General features: G+C 43.1%; 1 protein-coding gene across 1 annotated transcript in view; it reads left to right on the top strand.

The window, feature by feature from the left end:
• The first annotated feature begins 4,448 nt into the window (after positions 1–4,448).
• The window catches only part of SLC5A8 (solute carrier family 5 member 8), a 63,243-nt gene continuing 47,919 nt past the window's right edge, over positions 4,449–19,772 (top strand). The window contains exons 1-5 of the mRNA XM_038558806.1: positions 4,449–4,843; positions 10,157–10,222; positions 12,247–12,298; positions 17,424–17,491; positions 18,645–18,799. Coding sequence (XP_038414734.1) covers positions 4,493–4,843; positions 10,157–10,222; positions 12,247–12,298; positions 17,424–17,491; positions 18,645–18,799 — 692 coding nt within the window. The 5' untranslated portion in view covers positions 4,449–4,492. The remainder of the gene's footprint in view (positions 4,844–10,156; positions 10,223–12,246; positions 12,299–17,423; positions 17,492–18,644; positions 18,800–19,772) is intronic.

The raw sequence follows: 19,772 nt of genomic DNA, 5'->3' as shown, positions 1-19,772 counted from the left end.
CCCTATTATTTAGCAGGAAGCATACCAAGACATTAGATAAGACTTTTCCTGCTAAATGTATTGGGTTGGTAGATCCCATTATTTAGTAAAAGTACCTACCAAGACAACTCAGAATTGATTACATAGAGTTGGTTCGAGTGAGACTCAGATAAGAAAGACACAAAAAAAGATGTGTGTGGGAATAGAGATGCTAAGTACTGATTCATATACATCTTTCCCAACACAAATCATGTGACAATGGCAATTGTACTGAAATTTCCAACTTTACTCAATATTCCTAGGTGGAAGGATGTTAAGAAAGTACTCCTAGAGGAAATTGTGTACTTTTTATCTTTCTTTGCCAATTTAAAAAGATATTCTGAATTGTGATTGCTATTTCAAGGTAAATAGGCAGACAGTAGAAAAGTATATTGGTAGAACACTTTACTTTTCCTCTCAAAAACAAGAGGACCCCCCCCCCTTGGTAAGCATATGAGTAAATCTGGATTCAGGATCCAATAGAATCACTCTCAGATTTCCTAATTTCACTTCTGGAAATTTTGGGGGAAATTCTGGATGCCAACAAGCATCGTAAAGTAGGATCAGTACAGTAGATTTAGCATGTTTTTAAGGTAACAAACAGGGATAGGTTACAAAGATGGGCAAGCACAGTCCCTTTTCCCAAGGAGCTTATCTTCCATCCACAGGAGATAATAGAATGGCATAGACTTTTAACAGAGACACCTTTCAGAGTTTACCACCCTCCTACGTGGAGAACCAATCCCTCTTCCCTACCCTCAGGGTGAATCTATGCAGCCCATAATGAGAACCCTGCTCTTCTAGACAGGGATCAGATTAGATTAGATTAGAGGTCTGGGGACATGTAACCAAGGCTGCACCAAACGGATTTCTTCTCTCAGGTATTTATGTATTTATTTATTTATTTATTTATTTATTTATTTAAAAGATTTTATTTATTTATTCATGAGAGTCACAGAGAGAGATAGAGGGAGAAGCAGACTCCCTGCAGTGAGCCCGATGCCGGGGGTGGGGAGGGGGTAAGGGTGGGGGTGGGGTGGGGATGGGAATTGATCCCAGGACTCCAGGATCACGCCCTGAGCCAAAGGCAGAGGCTCAACCACTGAGCCATCCAGGGATTCAGAATTAGAATTCAAAGGTGCTGATGATTCTGTGCAGTCCACTGAATTAAGGGGATTTTTGACCGTGTACCTGTGGCAATGCAGAGAACACATCTGGAGAAAAAGAGGGAAAAAATTAAGCTGGCATATAGAATGGCTTTCCAGTTCCTGTTTTTGGACTCATAGCATCTATAAGATGCTCCTACATTAAGAGCCTTAATCAAAACAACTGCAATACTGTACTACCATGAAGGCCAACAAATGAGTATAAACATGCTACGAGAGCTAAAATAGTCGAGAGAGTATAGCAGGTGTACTGTAAAGCAGGTGGGATTAGGAGATCTTGTTTCCTGTTGAGTTTGAGTGCCAGGCACTGAGAACAGGAGAAAATGCTGTGTCTGTCCAAGAGAGTCATAATAAGTGCAATGATAGTAAATTTCACACAGTTGGCACATAATTCCAAGCCACATATTTGTTTAAATGATTGAACTGCTTGGCTTTAGCTTCTATTTCCTTCTTTATTTCCCTTTGAAAATGTTATACAAATAGCGCCAGCTCACAAAAAAATAAAATCTGAGATGGCTTTCTTTGCATACTGGCTTGGGTTAAATGCATTCTGTGGATTGTTTACCAAGGATCAGCTGGTAAATCATAAAGATGTATGACAATGAACAAGGAGGGCCTGAAGTAGAACTATGCCAGGTACTTTTGACTGGAGGGTCTATTTTACAGGAAAAACCCGGGAGTCACATTGCTTTACAAGAGTGACTCAGGTATTGTTAGTAATATTTCAAGGCAAGCCACCTAAAATATCACTGGAAATGATCTTGTTTTCCATATCTTAGCATCTTCATTTAAGTGTACATATTTATGTCTGCATTTTAACATCTATCTACATTTGAACTCTACAAAATATAGCATTGTGATTCGAAGAACAAATTCTGCTATCAGACCTGGAATAAAAATCTTAATTGTCACCATTTCCTTGGGCACATGTCTTTTTTGTTTGTTTGTTTGTTTTTGTTGTTGTTTTTTAAGATTTTATTTATTTATTCATGAAAGACACACAGAGAGAGGCAGAGACACAGGCAGAGAGAGAAGCAGGCCCTGTGCAGGGATCCCAATGCGGGACTCGATCCAGGGACTCCAGGATCATGCCCTGAACCAAAGGCAGATGCTTAACCACTGAGCCACCCGGGTGTCCCGGGCACATGTTTTCATCTTGCTAAGCCAGTTCCTTCATTTGAAAAATGGAGATGATTCCTACCTCAAGGGTAATTGTAAGAATTACACTAGTTAATTGCACAAGATGCTAAGCATGTTATATGTCACATAAAAAGGCTCCTTAAATAGGTATTATACTATTATAATTATACTATTATACTATCTCTATTAATAATATAGAAATTATCATGTTTAGAAGAGACTGTTCAGGATCAGAAATGTTTACTGAACGAAAAGACAGGCACCAATAGGTCAGATTTCTTCCTCTCCTTTGTGTTCTCTTACCTGCCTAAGAACTGGGACCCTCAACTCAGCGCACACTGTCACCAGAATCGCCCATTCATTTATCAAATAAAGCGGTCTAGAAACTAGGTGTATCTTCTGGTAAGAACCCGGACTGTTGAACTGTAAAGCTAAAAGTACAGGCGTGACAATCCTTGGACCCACGCCGCCTTATTTAAACGGTGCGTCCACTCAGGTGCCACTGGAGGCCCAGCGCTCCCTGCGGATCCGACGCCCGACGCAACCGGAGGCTCCAGTCCCCGTAGGTGTCCGCGGCGCTCGGCCTCCCGGCAGCCTAGCCCGAGCCGCACCTGCCCCGCCGAAGTCCCGGACGGAGGAGCTCGGCTGCTGCGGGGGGCGCAGAGGCCGCTGGCGGCGCCTTCCCGCGTCCTTACCTCCGCGGGGCCGGTCCGGGTCGGACACCTGCCGGCCGCCTCCGATCCCCGCCGCCCCGCCCGCCGCCCCGGGAATAAGAAGGGAGCGCGGGGCCGGTCGGGGTCCGACACCTGCCGGCCGCCTCCGATCCCCGCCGCCCCGCCCGCCGCGCCGGGAATAAGAGGGGAGCGCGGGGCCGGTCCGGGTCCGACACCTGCCGGCCGCCTCCGATCCCCGCCGCCCCGCCCGCCGCGCCGGGAATAAGAGGGGAGCGCGGGGCCGGTCCGGGTCCGACACCTGCCGGCCGCCTCCGATCCCCGCCGCCCCGCCCGCCGCGCCGGGAATAAGAGGGGAGCGCGGGGCCGGTCCGGGTCCGACACCTGCCGGCCGCCTCCGATCCCCGCCGCCCCGCCCGCCGCGCCGGGAATAAGAAGGGAGCGCGGGGCCGGTCGGGGTCCGACACCTGCCGGCCGCCTCCGATCCCCGCCGCCCCGCCCGCCGCACCGGGAATAAGAGGGGAGCGCGGGGCCGGTCCGGGTCCGACACCTGCCGGCCGCCTCCGATCCCCGCCGCCCCGCCCGCCGCGCCGGGAATAAGAGGGGAGCGCGGGGCCGGTCCGGGTCCGACACCTGCCGGCCGCCTCCGATCCCCGCCGCCCCGCCCGCCGCCCCGGGAATAAGAGGGGAGCGCGGGGCCGGTCGGGGTCCGACACCTGCCGGCCGCCTCCGATCCCCGCCGCCCCGCCCGCCGCGCCGGGAATAAGAGGGGAGCGCGGGGCCGGTCCGGGTCCGACACCTGCCGGCCGCCTCCGATCCCCGCCGCCCCGCCCGCCGCGCCGGGAATAAGAGGGGAGCGCGGGGCCGGTCCGGGTCCGACACCTGCCGGCCGCCTCCGATCCCCGCCGCCCCGCCCGCCGCGCCGGGAATAAGAGGGGAGCGCGGGGCCGGTCCGGGTCCGACACCTGCCGGCCGCCTCCGATCCCCGCCGCCCCGCCCGCCGCGCCGGGAATAAGAAGGGAGCGCGGGGCCGGTCGGGGTCCGACACCTGCCGGCCGCCTCCGATCCCCGCCGCCCCGCCCGCCGCGCCGGGAATAAGAAGGGAGCGCGGGGCCGGTCGGGGTCCGACACCTGCCGGCCGCCTCCGATCCCCGCCGCCCCGCCCGCCGCACCGGGAATAAGAGGGGAGCGCGGGGCCGGTCCGGGTCCGACACCTGCCGGCCGCCTCCGATCCCCGCCGCCCCGCCCGCCGCGCCGGGAATAAGAGGGGAGCGCGGGGCCGGTCCGGGTCCGACACCTGCCGGCCGCCTCCGATCCCCGCCGCCCCGCCCGCCGCGCCGGGAATAAGAAGGGAGCGCGGGGCCGGTCCGGGTCCGACACCTGCCGGCCGCCTCCGATCCCCGCCGCCCCGCCCGCCGCGCCGGGAGTAAGAAGGGAGCGCGGGGCCGGTCGGGCCGCTGGCCGCGGGGCCCGGGCTGTGAGCGCGGCAGGGCGAGCATGGGCGCGGCGCGGGGCATCGGCAGCTTCGCCGTGTGGGACTACGTGGTGTTCGCCGCGATGCTGCTCATCTCGGCCGCCATCGGCATCTACTACGCCTTCGCGGGGGGCGGCCAGCAGACGTCCAAGGACTTCCTGATGGGCGGCCGCAGGATGACCGCCGTGCCCGTGGCGTTGTCCCTCACCGCCAGCTTCATGTCGGCCGTCACCGTCCTGGGCACCCCCTCCGAGGTCTACCGTTTTGGGGCCATCTTCAGCATCTTCGCCATCACCTACTTCTTTGTGGTGGCCATCAGCGCCGAGGTCTTCCTCCCGGTGTTCTACAAGCTGGGGATCACCAGCACCTATGAGGTAGGGGGACAGTGGGCTGGGGACGAAGTGGACGGTCGGGAAGGGCTTTTCAGGATCGTGGGGGGATTTTCCGGGGAGGGGGGACCCACTACCGTAGCGGAATCTCTCCGCGTCCAGGTCCTCACCTCCGCTGCCCTCCCCTTTAGGTAGAGCCCGGTAGAGGCGACAGGATCTTGGAGGTGAGCTCAGCGAAGCAGGGCGGCTTCCGAAGTAAAGGGACTGATTCCGACTAGTGCTCCCTAAGGCCATTCCTTGTCTGCTTTAACATCTTTGATTCAGAGTCAAGGGGAAAGATTGTAGAACTTTTTATTTGGGGGAGAGCAAGTTGTTCAAGTCTTAGTCCCTCCTGGTCAAAAGGGACCCCCTTGTCCCAGGCCCACAGGCACCATTGTCAGTTCGTTCCCAGGACCCGGAATAGAATTTGCCGCCCCTCCCTTGGTGCCCTAACTCATCTCAGTACCTGGTGTGTGCGGCCAGATTCTACCACTCACTAGCTGGGTACACCTGGGTGACCCATTGTGCCCACTTTTTCATCCCAGAATGAAAATAATACCAATGACCCTACCCAGTCCTTGGGAGGATTAAATGAGGGGACTCAAGTGCAGCACTCACAGGAGTGTCTCCAGCCCAGCGAGTGAGGGATAAACGCTTGCTGGCTGAAAGTTTTTGTGGCGGTAGTGGCAGAGGTGGTCACCTTGGAGTCCCCCAGAGGATTTGGCCACAGGGCTCTTAGCCTCACCTTCTCCAAATGTGGAAAGATGATGAAGGAAAACCATGTCTCCTGTGGTTATAGTCTTTCTTCAGTTTTTGGAAGGAAAGGGCTTTGCAAAGATGGGGATGTTGGGTTTAGTTCAAAAAGCTATCAAATGGCACCTGGGTGGCTGGTAGTTAAGTGCCTCCCTTCAGCTCAGGGTGTGACCCCAGGGTCCTGGAATCAAGTCCCGTATCAGGGTCTCCACAGGGAGCTTGCCTCTCCCTCTCCCTCTCCCTGTGTCTCTCATGAATAAATAAATAAAATCTTAAAAAAGAAGAGCTGTGGAATGGGAGTGTGGGATGGGGGATAATAAAATCTCAGGGCAGTAGGGGGCCTGTTTAGTGCCCTCCGTGGTCTCCTTTACCGAGGTACTAGCCCATGAACAGCATGGACAAACCTGGTGTAGTTTCCTCTCTCACAGGTCATTATCCAGAGGATGCTGATGCTACTTCTTAGCAGTCACCTCAGTCTTTGAGTTTAGGTTACTGTCTCCTCTAAGTCACGGGAAGGTGATTTCCTAATGAGGCTGGCTCAACTGGTGCTGGCCATGGGGCCTCAATGGCACAAATGTTGGTGACAAAGTGCTTGGGCTATAGTGACGCCATCCAGGGCAAGGCCCCCGTGGGGCAGCAGTGCCTTCCCTTCACTCTGCCCATTGTGTTTGGGAAAGTTTAGTCATCATCCCTGAGGTGAGCAGGATGGAATTTCTCTGTTTTACTCATAGGTGGCAAATTGGCTGTTCCAGGCCAATCTCTGTTCTCTTTTTTTTTGACCCTTGCGGTGTTTTGAAAGAAAATTAATTTAACATTTATGATGTTGCAAGGTCAAATAGAATTCCAGATTCTAGCATCTTTTGAAAATTTAGAAGCCTGGTGACACTGGGCTCACATTCCCTGTGTGCAGAAACTCCAGTTTTAAGACCATGACTCTCACTCCCTGCTAATTTCTACATTGAGGCCTCATCATTGTCAGTGCCTAGTTACTTTTTTTTTTTTGGCCTTATGATAGAGAAACCTCTGTCTTCTTCATTTTGTCTTCCTCAAAAATGCAAAAGGGGAAAGGGAGAGGGGTGAAGGGGATACTTGGTTTGGAGGGAGATGTGAGAGGACTTATTTCTTAGTGGATATGAGGGATAGTCCAGTATTTTAATATACGAACATCTGGCCGATCCACTTGTGTGTGTTTCCTGATGAGCCCTTACCTTAGGCAGTTTGAGTCTGTGAGCTCTGCTCTGTAGTTAACTAACTCCAGGACTCAGAAAGAGCTCAAGAACCTGGCAAGAGGACTTCAGTCCCCAGAGGTGAATGCTCCTCTCATAAGCACTGACCTATGCCTCTTCGGAGCAGCGACATTAACTAAACCAGAAACAGAGTTCCCACATTTCTCCCGTGGTGGAGGCTGTTAGCAGGATTCCATCTAAAATGTCGCAAAAAGTTAATGTTTACTGAATGCTTAATACACATGTGGCACTGGGCAGCATGTTCTACACACGGTCATCATCCAACTCAGTACTCAAAAATGATCCTGAGGAGGGGGGGGGTTCCTCGGAGAGCCCCGTTCTGCAGATACAGTTAAGCTACAGAAGAGGATGAGGCCAAGTAGCCTGGAGGCCGTGCAGTGGTGTCTACTGGCTACTTCTAAGGCTTTGGTAAGTCTGTTTATGCCCCCCAGGCAGGGCTTATACATGCAGGGAGAACAGGAGAAGCAGAATAGAACACCTAGAGTCATGTTCATGCTGGCGGGTGCCCTGCAGCAGGTGTCAGCAAGGTTTGAGCACGTGCTTTGTCCCTGACAGTTGGCCACTGCAGACTCTTTCTTGTGCATATTTTTTGTTTGTTTTATGCTGAGAGTGGAACCATTTACACAGAATAACAAGTCCAGCATTGAGTGATACCCTGGCATTCTTGCTCAACTCCGAAATCTCTTTGTAAGAAACTTAAGAAATCTTATGTTTCTTTAGCTAGAATTGGCTGTTCAGAGCACATTTGTCATCTATTTATCCCTGTCTTCAAAGTTTAGGCCTGAGAGATGTTTATCCACTAGCAGACCTACAGACTAGTAGTATGATGCAGGAATCCAGTTTCATTCCCTGCTTCTGCAGGGTCTTTCTGGATCCATGAAATCTGTTTGTTGGAACTGAGCTTTCCAGGATATATGTGTATGTGTATGTATACATGTGTGCACATATATATGTATATATATGGATTATATTTATGTGTATATATTATTCATATGTAGTTATGTTAATATATATGTATGCTTATAATTGTGAATTAAGTATACCTGTGGATTTGGATACCAACTTCTTTTTTTAAAAAAAAAGATTTTATTTATTCATGAGAGACTCAGAGAAAGAGGCAGAGACACAGGCAGAGGGAGAGGCAGGCTCCTAACAGGAGCCTGGTGTGGGACTTGATCCCAGGTCCTGGGATTATGCCCTGAGCCTAATGGAGATGCTCAATCACTGGACCACCCAGGCGTCCCTGGATACCAACTTCTTAATATCTTAGTTTTGAATAATAGTTTATGATATTTCTCCATCCATTTATATCATTTGAGAGCCTCCAAACCCCTGCAAAGTAAGAGGGAAAAGAATTAATACTGTGATCCTCATTTTTAAGAGGAGGAGCTTGAGATCTTCAGTGACTACCCCGAGCTTGTGCCGTCTATGAGGGGGACTGGGTGGAGGGCTGGAACTCCTCCTAAACATGACACTGTGGTGTATAATTTTTTTCCCTGTCAATTGTTTTGGAAGGTCCCACTGTGTGTCAGTGCCACCTACTCACTCAAAGCCATGGTCAGTGTGCTAACTTATTTATTTAGAATAATATAGTTGTTCCCTGCCCAGGTTTGGGCATTGAACGGCTCTAGACTTGAATTGTGGTTCTGAGAGCTGTTAGGTTGCAATTTTGGTGTTCTCTCTGATCTCCGGTGCCCTCCCTGCTAAGAGGTATAATGGCCTCGGGGTTGTTGGGAGAACGTCCAGTGTACACAACGAGTACTCTATAGCCCTCACCTGTGATTCGAGAGCAAAAACATCTGGTGTCATTTCCCCTGATTATTACTTATGTCAGTTTTTCCTTCCTTTCCCCCCATGGTATATGAAAAGACTGTTTTCAGCTTTAAAATTCTAAGGGAGTAATAATATTCATGTTAAAGAAAATTTGAGATCCTAGCTTCCTTTTAACTCTAAAATTCTATGATTCTAGCTCTATAATATATTATGATATATAATGTAAGAGATGAGCAGACTATATTTTAAGATATAGCAGATGTCAAGGAGAATAGGAAAAATTAGCAGGGTTGTTGGCTTTGAACAGAAACTGACAGGCTGATTTAAGTAAAAAAAATAATAATTTATTTGGGAGGATATTGGGATAGCCCATAGAACAGAGTGAAAAACTGAACAAATAGTCTGTGAAAAGGACAGAAGCCAGAGAAGCCTCTTGAGGCCGCTGTCAGGATCAGTCTACTTCTGCTCCAATCATTTGTTCTTTATATTTTACCTCCAAGATCCAAATACCCATTGGAAAGAGGAGCCAATTGGCTGAGTGTGGGTCAGGTGACCCTCCCTGGGTCAGAAGAGGCAGGGCACCTCAATGGACAAGTCCATCACAATTGCCTGCTGTGGGAAATGGCTGATTCCCAAGTGAATCAGGGAGGTGTCTGAAGTCGATACCAAGAAAAAAAGAAGAACAGTGCTTTGCTCATTCTAAAAATGCAGAATATAATCCATTTATTTGATATTCTGGGAAAGCCAAAACTAGGGATGGAGAACAGATCAGTGATTGCCAAGGTTTGGGGGCTGGAGGGAAGTATGATCATAAAGAAACAACATACCAGAGTTCTCTGAGGGCAAGAGAACTGTCCAGTTCTCTGAGGGCAAGAGAACTGTCCTGTGTGTGTTAAACCCAGTGAACCATAATTTAAAGCGAGAGTAAATTTTGCTGTATGTAAAGAAAAATAGCAGGACATGACATAGGAATATGGAAGACAAATCCCTTATGAAGTTGCTTAAAATTTCTCTTCTAAAAATTTAAATTCAATGTAGTTAACATATAGTGAGTATATTATTAGTTTCGGGGGTAGAAGTTAATGATTCATCAGTCTTATCTAACACTCAGTGCTCTTCACGTCACGTGTCCTCCTTAATGACCGTCACCCCCTTACTCCATCCTCCCACCCTTCTTCCCCTCCGGCGACCCTCAATTTGTTTCCTATAGTTTAGAGTCTCATATGGTTTGCTTCCCTTTCTGTTTTTATCTTATTTTATTTTTTCCTCCCTTGACCTGTGTTCATCTGTTTTGTTTCTTAAATCCCACATACGATTGAAATCATATGGTATTCGTCTTTCTCTGAAATCTGACAGATTTCACTTAGCATAATACCCTCTAGTTTCATCCACATCTTGCAAATGGCAAGATTTTATTCTTTCTGATGGCTGAAGTTGCTTTGCATCTCTAACCCTTTTCCTTCTTACGCAGCCAATTTTTTTTTAGAGTAAGTAAAGTTTTCACGTATTAACCATTTTTTTCCTTTTTTTTTTTTTTTGGAAACAGTATTTAGAGCTTCGATTTAACAAATGTGTTCGTCTCTGTGGAACAGTCCTCTTCATTGTTCAAACAGTAAGTTACTCTCCACGAGCTTGCTTTACCTTTTGTTGTCTAAAATGTCGTCAACCAAGGCATCCAGGCTAAGCTTACACATGAAGGATAAAAAAAGAGGTGTTAAAAATAGGAGGAAACCAAAAAAGGGAAAACACTCATCGTTACACTGTGTCAACCCTTGAGATCATGAAAGAGTGTTTCAGCAAATGCCCCACTTCCTGGAAAAAATGATGGTTTAAGGGAATGCTAAATATTACATTAATCAAACAATAGTGATGTTGCTTCAGGAGCATGTGCCTTTTCCTATCCCACCTCCTCCTCCTCTTCTTCCCACCAAAGTGACTGAGGTGTTGTCACGGCCAAGATGACAACGATGTTTCAAAGAGCTGAGGTAGCTGATAGTAGGAATCGTAACAAAGAGAAAGCAACTAGTACAGTTTCATAGTATTTTTGCAGCATGTTTAGTAACAGGTTTGAAAAATAATAACTGACATGGGAAGACAATAGGATATAATTTCATTTGCTCAAGAGCATACTTAAAAAAAAATCAGTACTCTTTAAAAAAAGGAAACTTAAGCCCTGATTGAAGGAGTTACTGAGTGTAAGACAACAGAATCCTGCACTCTGAGGTTTTTAAAGTTTGAAAGTTTTTAAATGACGCAATCCAGTAGTACAAGGATATGTAAGTATAGATTTACTGGTTGACAAGAATGGAAAGCAAAGATTTGCCAAGCAATCAGTGACAGAGAACACTTTCTGCTTCTCATCCGGGTTGCCAGAGGCTTGTCATGATTGTTGTGTCATTCATATTGATCTTCCTCTTGGCAGCTGCGGGCTTTAGAGATGGGTTTGATAATGCAGGTCCAGGAAGGAGTTCTTGTTTGTTCTCGTCCCTATTTGTAATTCACTTCCCCAAACACAAGCTACCTAAGCATTTGTAAATGATTTAACTTGACTCTATTTTATATTTCTGTAAATTGCATAACTTATATTGGTCCTTAACGCTTCTGGCGTAAAAGCAAGGAACTCTTTGGGTCTGGTAGAGGTTCTGACACAGAACTGAGGGTGGTAGTTTGCATTTACCGACTGTTCAGACCCTCTTTGGATCATTTTTTAAAAGAAATTCCTACAATGAAAAGTGGGGAACAACTGTCAGGAAGATGTTCTGTGGTCACGTTTCCAAATCTTCAACTTGGTCGGGATAAGGACTGTGGAATGCTAGTTCATTCTTGCAAAAAAGAGGAAAGCTTTAGCATCTCCTATTTGAAGGACTTACTTCCATTGATATTCCATGTAATATAACCATACATCCAAGTATTATATAATATGGCTTTTTTCATAATATGTTTTCATAGAATAAACATAGAACCATAGGACAATAATATGTTTTTATAGAGTAAATCACATAGAATATATATGATATATTTGCAAGATCAAATGCAATAGAAATTATGTTCTGAGAAAAAAGACCATATTTATCATACTTCTGTATCCCTGATTGATAAATATTTGCTAGATGTATGAGTGAAAAATAATATATAATATAGAAAAGATGGAATACAGTTTTTGTTGGCTTTCGGGATTTTTTTAGTGCAAATGTATACTTTTGTTTAATTAATGAGCATGCAAACTTTTTAATATTGGTTTCCAAAATGTTCACTATTTTTCCAATTAGTTACATAGTGATTAATAATAGTTTGAAAGCATATGAATGAGGGACCATCTCCTTTTAAATTTGTATTCTTTCTTTCTAATTGTTTGCATTGAGGAGAATTGATATTAAGCTTAAGGTGATGGATCAGTGACTATCTGCTCTAAGCACCACGTGAAAAGTCCATCATTTTAACAAAGTTGGTGATATGAGATTTTCGTGACCTATGACCACATCACAAACAGAAAAGGAGTATAACATTTTTAAGTCACAAACAAATTTTATTAAGTATACTGAAACTACTGTTTTAATTCATTATTGAGTTTATAAAAAAAATTGGTGTTTTTTTTTTATAATTCATACAGTTTATTTGGTTTCTTTTTTTCCGTAGATTCTGTATACTGGAATCGTTATTTATGCCCCTGCCCTGGCTTTGAATCAAGGTACACTTTAGAATTACCCATTATGTCACTCACATTTTGGGGGTCATTTTTAATAGAACTTATTCTCACTTTGGGGAGATGGGGAGATGGAGGAATGTTTCCAGTAACCTGCATCAGCTTGAGGGGAGGAGCAAGATGAGTTTATTGTTTACTGTAGCAGCTTCTTTGGGTTCCTGGACTGATAGCTCCAAAAGACCTATGATTAATAGAAGGGCAGGCCTCCATTCCTTCAGGATGAATACCCACTATGGTCTAAGTCATGAATGGCTGCAGTTTCTTCCTTGGTGGCTATAATCTGGAGCTGCAATCAAAAGGCTTCTGTGTTACTCAGCTCCATCATAAAATCTGGCAGGGAGAGAGCTTTTCTTATTCTCATTTCTCATGTGGTCCAAAATGCAAGGGAAGGAGATCTATGCGATTTGAAATATCAGATCACTCTTAGTGACAAAAAATGAAAGATGGCGATGGTGTCCTTTTAAACAAATGGATGAAGACGGTCCTAACCAACATACTACTTACTCTACTCTGGATTTGGGCAGATCAAAGCCATGCCACTGGAATAGTTCACTGAGGCAAAGGTGCCTGTTAGTCATATCCTTAAAAGGCTTTGGGAGCACCCCATATCCTTTGTATTCTTATCAATCTGATGTGAGTTTATCTCTAAAACTTCCTTATAAAATGGACAAGTGGACTCTGATGGGAAAAATGTGATGCAGTTCCTGGAGTTAATATAAAATGGAAAAGCCCCACTAAATCCACACTCTTTCTTGCTTTCCTGTTAGGTAGACAGTAATTATTACCTGAGTTTATAAAGTACAACAGTATCATTACAAAGGACAATTCCATTATATAACATGCTCTTGAATTCTGAATGTCAGGCATGTTCCATGTCAATATTACCAACATCATGAAGGGATCATTTCATGTATAAAGAACTGAGCCATAAACTTCATAAGTTACCTATTGGCTATAAGTGTAATTAAAGATGTGACTTTAGGGTTTTAAAGTACAGTTCTGGCATCTATGAAGAAATCAAGGACTCTGTTCTTATCAATTTATTGAGCCATTCCCTAGGAATTAGGACCCAAGAGACTGCATTATTACCACTTGAATATCAGTTGTATATTTTACTGTGACCGAGGAAGTATGCACGAGCATAAATGTAGTACTTGGTGTGCAAAAGATGCTCCATAGAAAGTTGTTTAATGTTCTCTTGGTCCAATCACTTCTTTTTAACCTTTTTTTAAAAAAAATATAGAAAACTTCAAACATACACTGGAAAAAAAGAGAATGGTATGCTGAACTCTAACGTACCTTTAAGTCTACACTAAAAATGATCAACTCTTGGTTCAATTCACTGTTTCCCTCACTAGATTGTTTTGCTGTAAATCTGAAGCATTTCATCGTTTCATCTGAATTCAAAATCTTTTAAAAATAAGGAGATGCTAACTTTTTCCACTGAGGTATAACTGACACGTAACACTGTATTATATTATAATGATCCAAGATTTGTATATATTGCAAAATGACTACCACAATATCTAGTCAACATCAATCTTCATACATAGTTAGAAAACTTCTTTTTCTTGTGATGAGAGCTTTTAATATTTACCCACTTGGCAGCTTTCAAACACGCAATACAGAATTATTAATTATAGTCACTGTGCTGTCCATTACATCTCCATGACTTATGTATTTTATAACTGAAAGTTTGTACTAGGATGTGTTTTGTAAGCACAATTATACCATATTCATATCTAAAATGCTAACATTATTTTTAAAAATATCAAAATGAAGTTGGTGTTCAGATTTCCCTGATTTTTTTCAGTGTTTATTAGTTTCAGGATTCAAGCAAATTTATGTAATTGCAATTAGTTGATTTGTCTCTTAAGTTTCTCTTTCTTGCTTTTTTAAAAAAAGATTTTATTTATTTATTTGACAGAAAGAGAAAGCACAAGCGGGGAGGAGCAGATAGAAAGGGAGAAGGATGATGCAGGGCTCCATCCCAGGACCCCTGGCTCATGGCTTGAGCTGAAGGCAAATACTTAACCGACTGAGACATCCAAACACCCCTCTTTCTTGCTTTAAATTTTTTTTAAGTAGGCTCCACATCTAGTGTGATGCCCAATGCAGGGCTTGAACTTAACAACCCTGAGATCAAGACCTGAGCTGAGAGTGCTTAATTGACTGAGCCATCCAGGGACCCCTCTTGTTTTTTAAAATTAAAAACCATTTTTTGTTGAGATTCAGTTTATACATAACAAAATACACAGAAATTAAGTGTACAGTCAGACGAGCTTTAACAATTGTATACAGTTGTGTGATCACCACCCAATTCAAAATACAAACATTTTCAACTTCTAATCTCAGAAGACTTTTTTGTGCCTCCTTATAATAAATCCCCCCTGCCAACCCAGCTGCCACTTTCTGATTTTTATCACCCTAAATTGGTTTTCCTTGTCCTTTAGAGTTTGTGTAAATGGAATAATATAGTGCCTTTTTTTTTTTTTTTTTGGTAACTGGTTTCTTTTGCTCAACAAAATGTTTCTGAGATTCATTTGTTGCTATAAGTTGGTTCAGTTTAACATATTAGTTTCTTGATGCCTGGATAGAAGACTTAAAAAAGTAGATCCTAGCCAGCAATAGTTGTTTTAACCAATATTTTTCTTTTAGATATCATGGTAAAGCTCAGACCACCTCAATGACAAAAAATTTGGTCTTACTAAGGAATCTGCTTGATTGATAAACACTTTAGACCACACAATTAGCATTAGGTTACATACATCTTACAACAAATATTACCTCCTCTTGTTAAAATAAGCCAATGTGGAACTAGGAACGAAAAATGAGCTGTGCTTAAGTTCCTAAATATCACAGCATCACACTCATAGAAATCTTATCTTCCCCTTAAATAGTTCTCGTCCTATCAGATTTTTAAAATGTTAATAAAATAAAAACATCCCTGAAAATATATTACCAGAGAAAAGAGATTGAATACAACTACAAATAATTTGGGGGGGCAGCACTTAGTCTACTTCTTCCACACGTGATTTGTTGTCATCCCCTTTGAGAGATGACATCCCTTCTGTCATGGCAACATCACCATCATCAGCAGTGGGGTCGCCTTCATGGATAACAAGACCAGGTTTGGTCATCCTGTAGATCCTGGTAGCCTGTGTTTGGAGATCTGCTTTTGACACATTTTTATTTCTATTTCTACCTTGAACCCATGTAGTTAAACATACACCTGTTATGACCCAGAACAGGGCAGATGCGTGTATGAAATATAAGAGACACTGGGTTGTACCATTTTACGTGTCCACTGCACAATGTGTGCACATCCAAGTTACTCCAGGTGTGCTTTTGCCCTGGCTTTGAGTCAAGGTACATCTTAAATTTACGGATTATGTCACACATTCAGGACTAATTTATTATATAGGGAAACAATAGACTTTTGTATATTAATCTTGTATCCTGCAACCTTGCTATAATCACTTACTAGTTCCAGGGTTTTGTTTCATTGTTTTTTTTTTTTTTTTTACATCAATGATCATGTCATCTGTGAACAGAGAGAGTTTTATTTCTTCTTTCCCAGTCTATATACCTTTTGTTTCCTTTCTTGCCTTACTGCATTAGTAAGGACTTCTAGCACAATGTTAAGAAGGAGCAGTGAGAGGGGACATCCTTTTCTTGTACCTGATCTTAGTTGGAAAGGTTGGAGTCTCTCAGTATTAAGCAGGATGTTAGCTGTAGGATTTTTTAAAAAGTATTTTATTTATTTATTTATTTGAGAGAGAGAGTGAGTGAGCAGGGGCCATGGAGGGACAGAAGAAGAGGGAGCAGCTGACTCCCCACTGAGCAGGGAGCCCACCCTGGGACTCAATCCCAGCACCCCAGGAGCATGACCTGAGCCAAAGGCAGATGGTTAACCAACTGAACCACCCAGGTGCCCTTGCTGTAAGATTTTTGTAGACAGTCTTTATCAAGTTGAGAGACTTTTCCTTTATTCCTAGTTTTACCGAGAGATTTTATCATGGACATTGCATTTTGTGCAATGCTTTCTCTCCATCTTTTGATATGATCATGTGATATTTCTTTTTCAGTGTGTTGATATAATAGATTCCATTAATTGATTTTTAAATACTTGACTAGCCTTGCATACCTGGGATAAATCCCTCTTGGTCATGGTGTATAATTCTTTTTATACTCTTTTTGGATTCAATTTGCTAATCTTCAGTTTGTTGAGGATTTTTGCAACTGTGTTTGTGGGAAATATTGGTATGTAGTTTTCTTACAATGTCTTTATCTGGTTTTGGTATTAGAGCAACCCTGGCCTTATGGAATGAGTTAGGAAGTATTCCCTGTGCTTCTGTCTTCTGAAAGAGATTGCAGAGACTTGGTATAATTTCTTCCTTAAATTGATAGAAATTACCAGTCAACCCATTTGAGCCTAGAGCTTTCTGTTTTGAAAGGTTTTTAATTATTGATTCAATTCCTTTAATAGATATAGTCCTATTTAGATTATCTATTTCTTCTTGCATGAGTTTTGGCCCATTGTGTCTTTCAAGGAATTGGTCCATTTTATCTAGATTATCACATTTGTGGGCAAAGCTATTGTCCTTCCATTTAAAAAGAATGTAATATGCCCTCCACTTCTTAGATAAATGGTAGCAAATTATACAACTTTTCCCCTTCCTGGTTCCATCTTAGTAACATTTACAACTTGTCTGGTAGAATAGTGTGTTTATTTGAACCATGATGACACAAACTTTATGACCCAGTTCAGTCTGGATAACTACCTCATAGTATCAAGTTGTTTCATAGCTTTATTATAGCATAAAGGATTTTTCATGTATTTAATTTAGCCAATTTTGGATCTAGATATAGTCTCTGAGGATAGAAACCAGGTCCATTTAACTCATTGAGTAAAATTTTAAACTCCACTTGTTTGGGGGCATTTTATGAGATTTGGGCCTAGTTTTAGGCAAGAGTAGAGAGGAAAGTAGAAAGATAGGTACCCCATAAATGATATAGATTTCTACTGATGATTTTTTTGAGAAGTATTTTTATTTTACATGTTTCACAGTTATGCGTGCATTTTTCTTTTCTTTTTTCTTTTTTGCAGTCACAGGATTTGATCTGTGGGGCGCAGTAGTTGCAACAGGGGTGGTCTGCACATTCTACTGCACGCTGGTATGACAAGAACATTACTTCTTTCACTCACCCACTTGTTTTGCAAAATTGCAAATTCCAATAGTTGTATTCTACAAGCTGGGTTTCATACATGCTCTCCCTCTCCTGCCTCTCAACTTTACATTGATCATAACTGAAACTTTTGTCTTTTATTTGAACCATTGCAGTGGTCCTGAGTCTTGTCTCCTAATTCAGCCTTACTGTTGCTAAATTACTATAGTTGTGTTCATATTGTTCCTCAGCTTAGAAACCCGAGATAGGGATCCCTGGGTGGCGCAGCGGTTTGGCGCCTGCCTTTGGCCCAGGGCGCGATCCTGGAGACCCGCGATCGAATCCCACATTGGGCTCCCGGTGCATGGGGCCTGCTTCTCCCTCTGCCTGTGTTTCTGCCTCTCTCTCTCTCTCTCTCTCTCTGTGACTATCATAAAAAAAAAAAAAAAAGAAACCCAAGATAACTTTCCATAGCCTATAGGCAGGAATCATAGTAGAAATATATCACAACCAGATAGTATGGACACTGATTTTGGATGCTAGTCCCTAAGCAGTGGTGCAACTCTATGGCATATCTGATATACTAAGTCTTATGACTCTAGTTGCTGGATGTTTTAGAAGATGGGGATCTCAGGGAGGGAATAGTTCAGCCAAGGGCATAGGGACTGGAGGGAGACACTTGGGAAGTTTTTGGCAGTGGCTAGTACAAAACAATTTTAGTATTTCAAAAACTGGTATGACTTTCTATTTGCATACTTGATTGCATATCAGCCCTGCCTGTAAGATAAAATCTATGATATTGCCATCTGCAATTTGACTCTGAATTTTCTTCCCAGCAATATCCCTATACCATTTCACTCTGCTTCAAAATATTTATCTGGCCACACTCAACATGTCATGTACTTGGACTTATTTATACTTTTGCCCATGCTACTTTATCTTCTGGGATGAGCTTCATCTTTGCCTCTGCTTCTGTCTGAAGCCTTGGCTTAAATCACACTTTCTTTTGAAGGTTCTCCCAACCTTACTATCTACCACCTTAAGTGTATTCCTTGGCCAAGATCTATGTTTTCATTATTTTTGTCCAGCATAGTATATAAGCATGTAGATGATTAATAATGTCTGATACAAGCATTAATCCTAATATACTTTTCCCTCAAAGGGTGGTCTTAAAGCAGTTATCTGGACAGATGTTTTTCAAGTAGGGATCATGGTGGCTGGATTTGCATCTGTGATTATACAGGCTACGGTGATTCAAGGTGGGATCAGCACTATTCTAAATGATTCCTATAATGGTGGAAGATTAAACTTCTGGAAGTAAGTTGCTGTTTACCTTCTGGTCAATAGAACACACCTTTTATTTTTTTATTTTTCTGTAAAAATAATCTCATTGTTGAAATAGTAAATTTACATCAGAACACAAATAGATGGCTAAGAATGTGGTACAAAAAATTGAAGCTGACAAGTTAATGTGTAAAGGGTTTCCATAAGGTCTTTAACAGGTTAAAACAGTCAGATAGTTAGTTACCTGGTACTTAGGATGGTGCTTTCTCCTAAGAAAGGATTGATAGTGAAGGAGTGTTTTTCTTCCAAACATTAAAATCTGGAACTGGTCAAAGGGTAGAATAGAGTAATTCAGGAAGAGATAGTGTAGAAATAAGAAAAGAAACCTCTTAAGAGAAAAACACTAGAAGACCCTGTCATTTTGACAGCTTTTTGTTTCAAGCAGCATAGAGAATTTTTCTATTGATATTGCCCTGGCAATATATGGTATATTATTATTACATTTCATAACTGTATATGTGTATGAATATTTTATAATATTATATGTTATTTCTAGAGAATTGACTAGGGAGTTATGACTAATGTCTCAAGTCAGTATATTGTATGATTTAACATATCTTAAACAGCTACGTAGGCTTCTTAGAGAAAGACCAATAGCCCAGATATTTCATCACAAATATACCACACAACTTAAAAGAATATTTAAAACAACTTCCACTGTGGATCAGTAATATCATTCTTGTTATGTTCAACATGAAGAGGAACTCATTTTTACATGGACTGGCTAATTTCGTCTTTAAGCAGCCCTACTTTGAGACAGGCAACCTGAAATCACTGGCAAGAAGAAAGAAAAAATACTTCTAACTTGGTAGCTCTTTTTGGTTTGGTGAAAATGGTGCTAATGGTTAAGAAGAGCCTTTCAGAGATTGGACAGGGACAACATGTTAACTTGCAGAAATATTTTGAATTATAATGAATTAATTTCAACTATTTCAGTAATCTTTTT

This window comes from Canis lupus, chromosome 15 (assembly GCF_011100685.1).
Source record: "Canis lupus familiaris isolate Mischka breed German Shepherd chromosome 15, alternate assembly UU_Cfam_GSD_1.0, whole genome shotgun sequence".
NCBI lineage: Eukaryota > Metazoa > Chordata > Mammalia > Carnivora > Canidae > Canis > Canis lupus.
The sequence above is the reverse complement of the archived record's forward strand: the minus strand, read 5'-3'. Positions and strand labels throughout refer to the sequence as shown.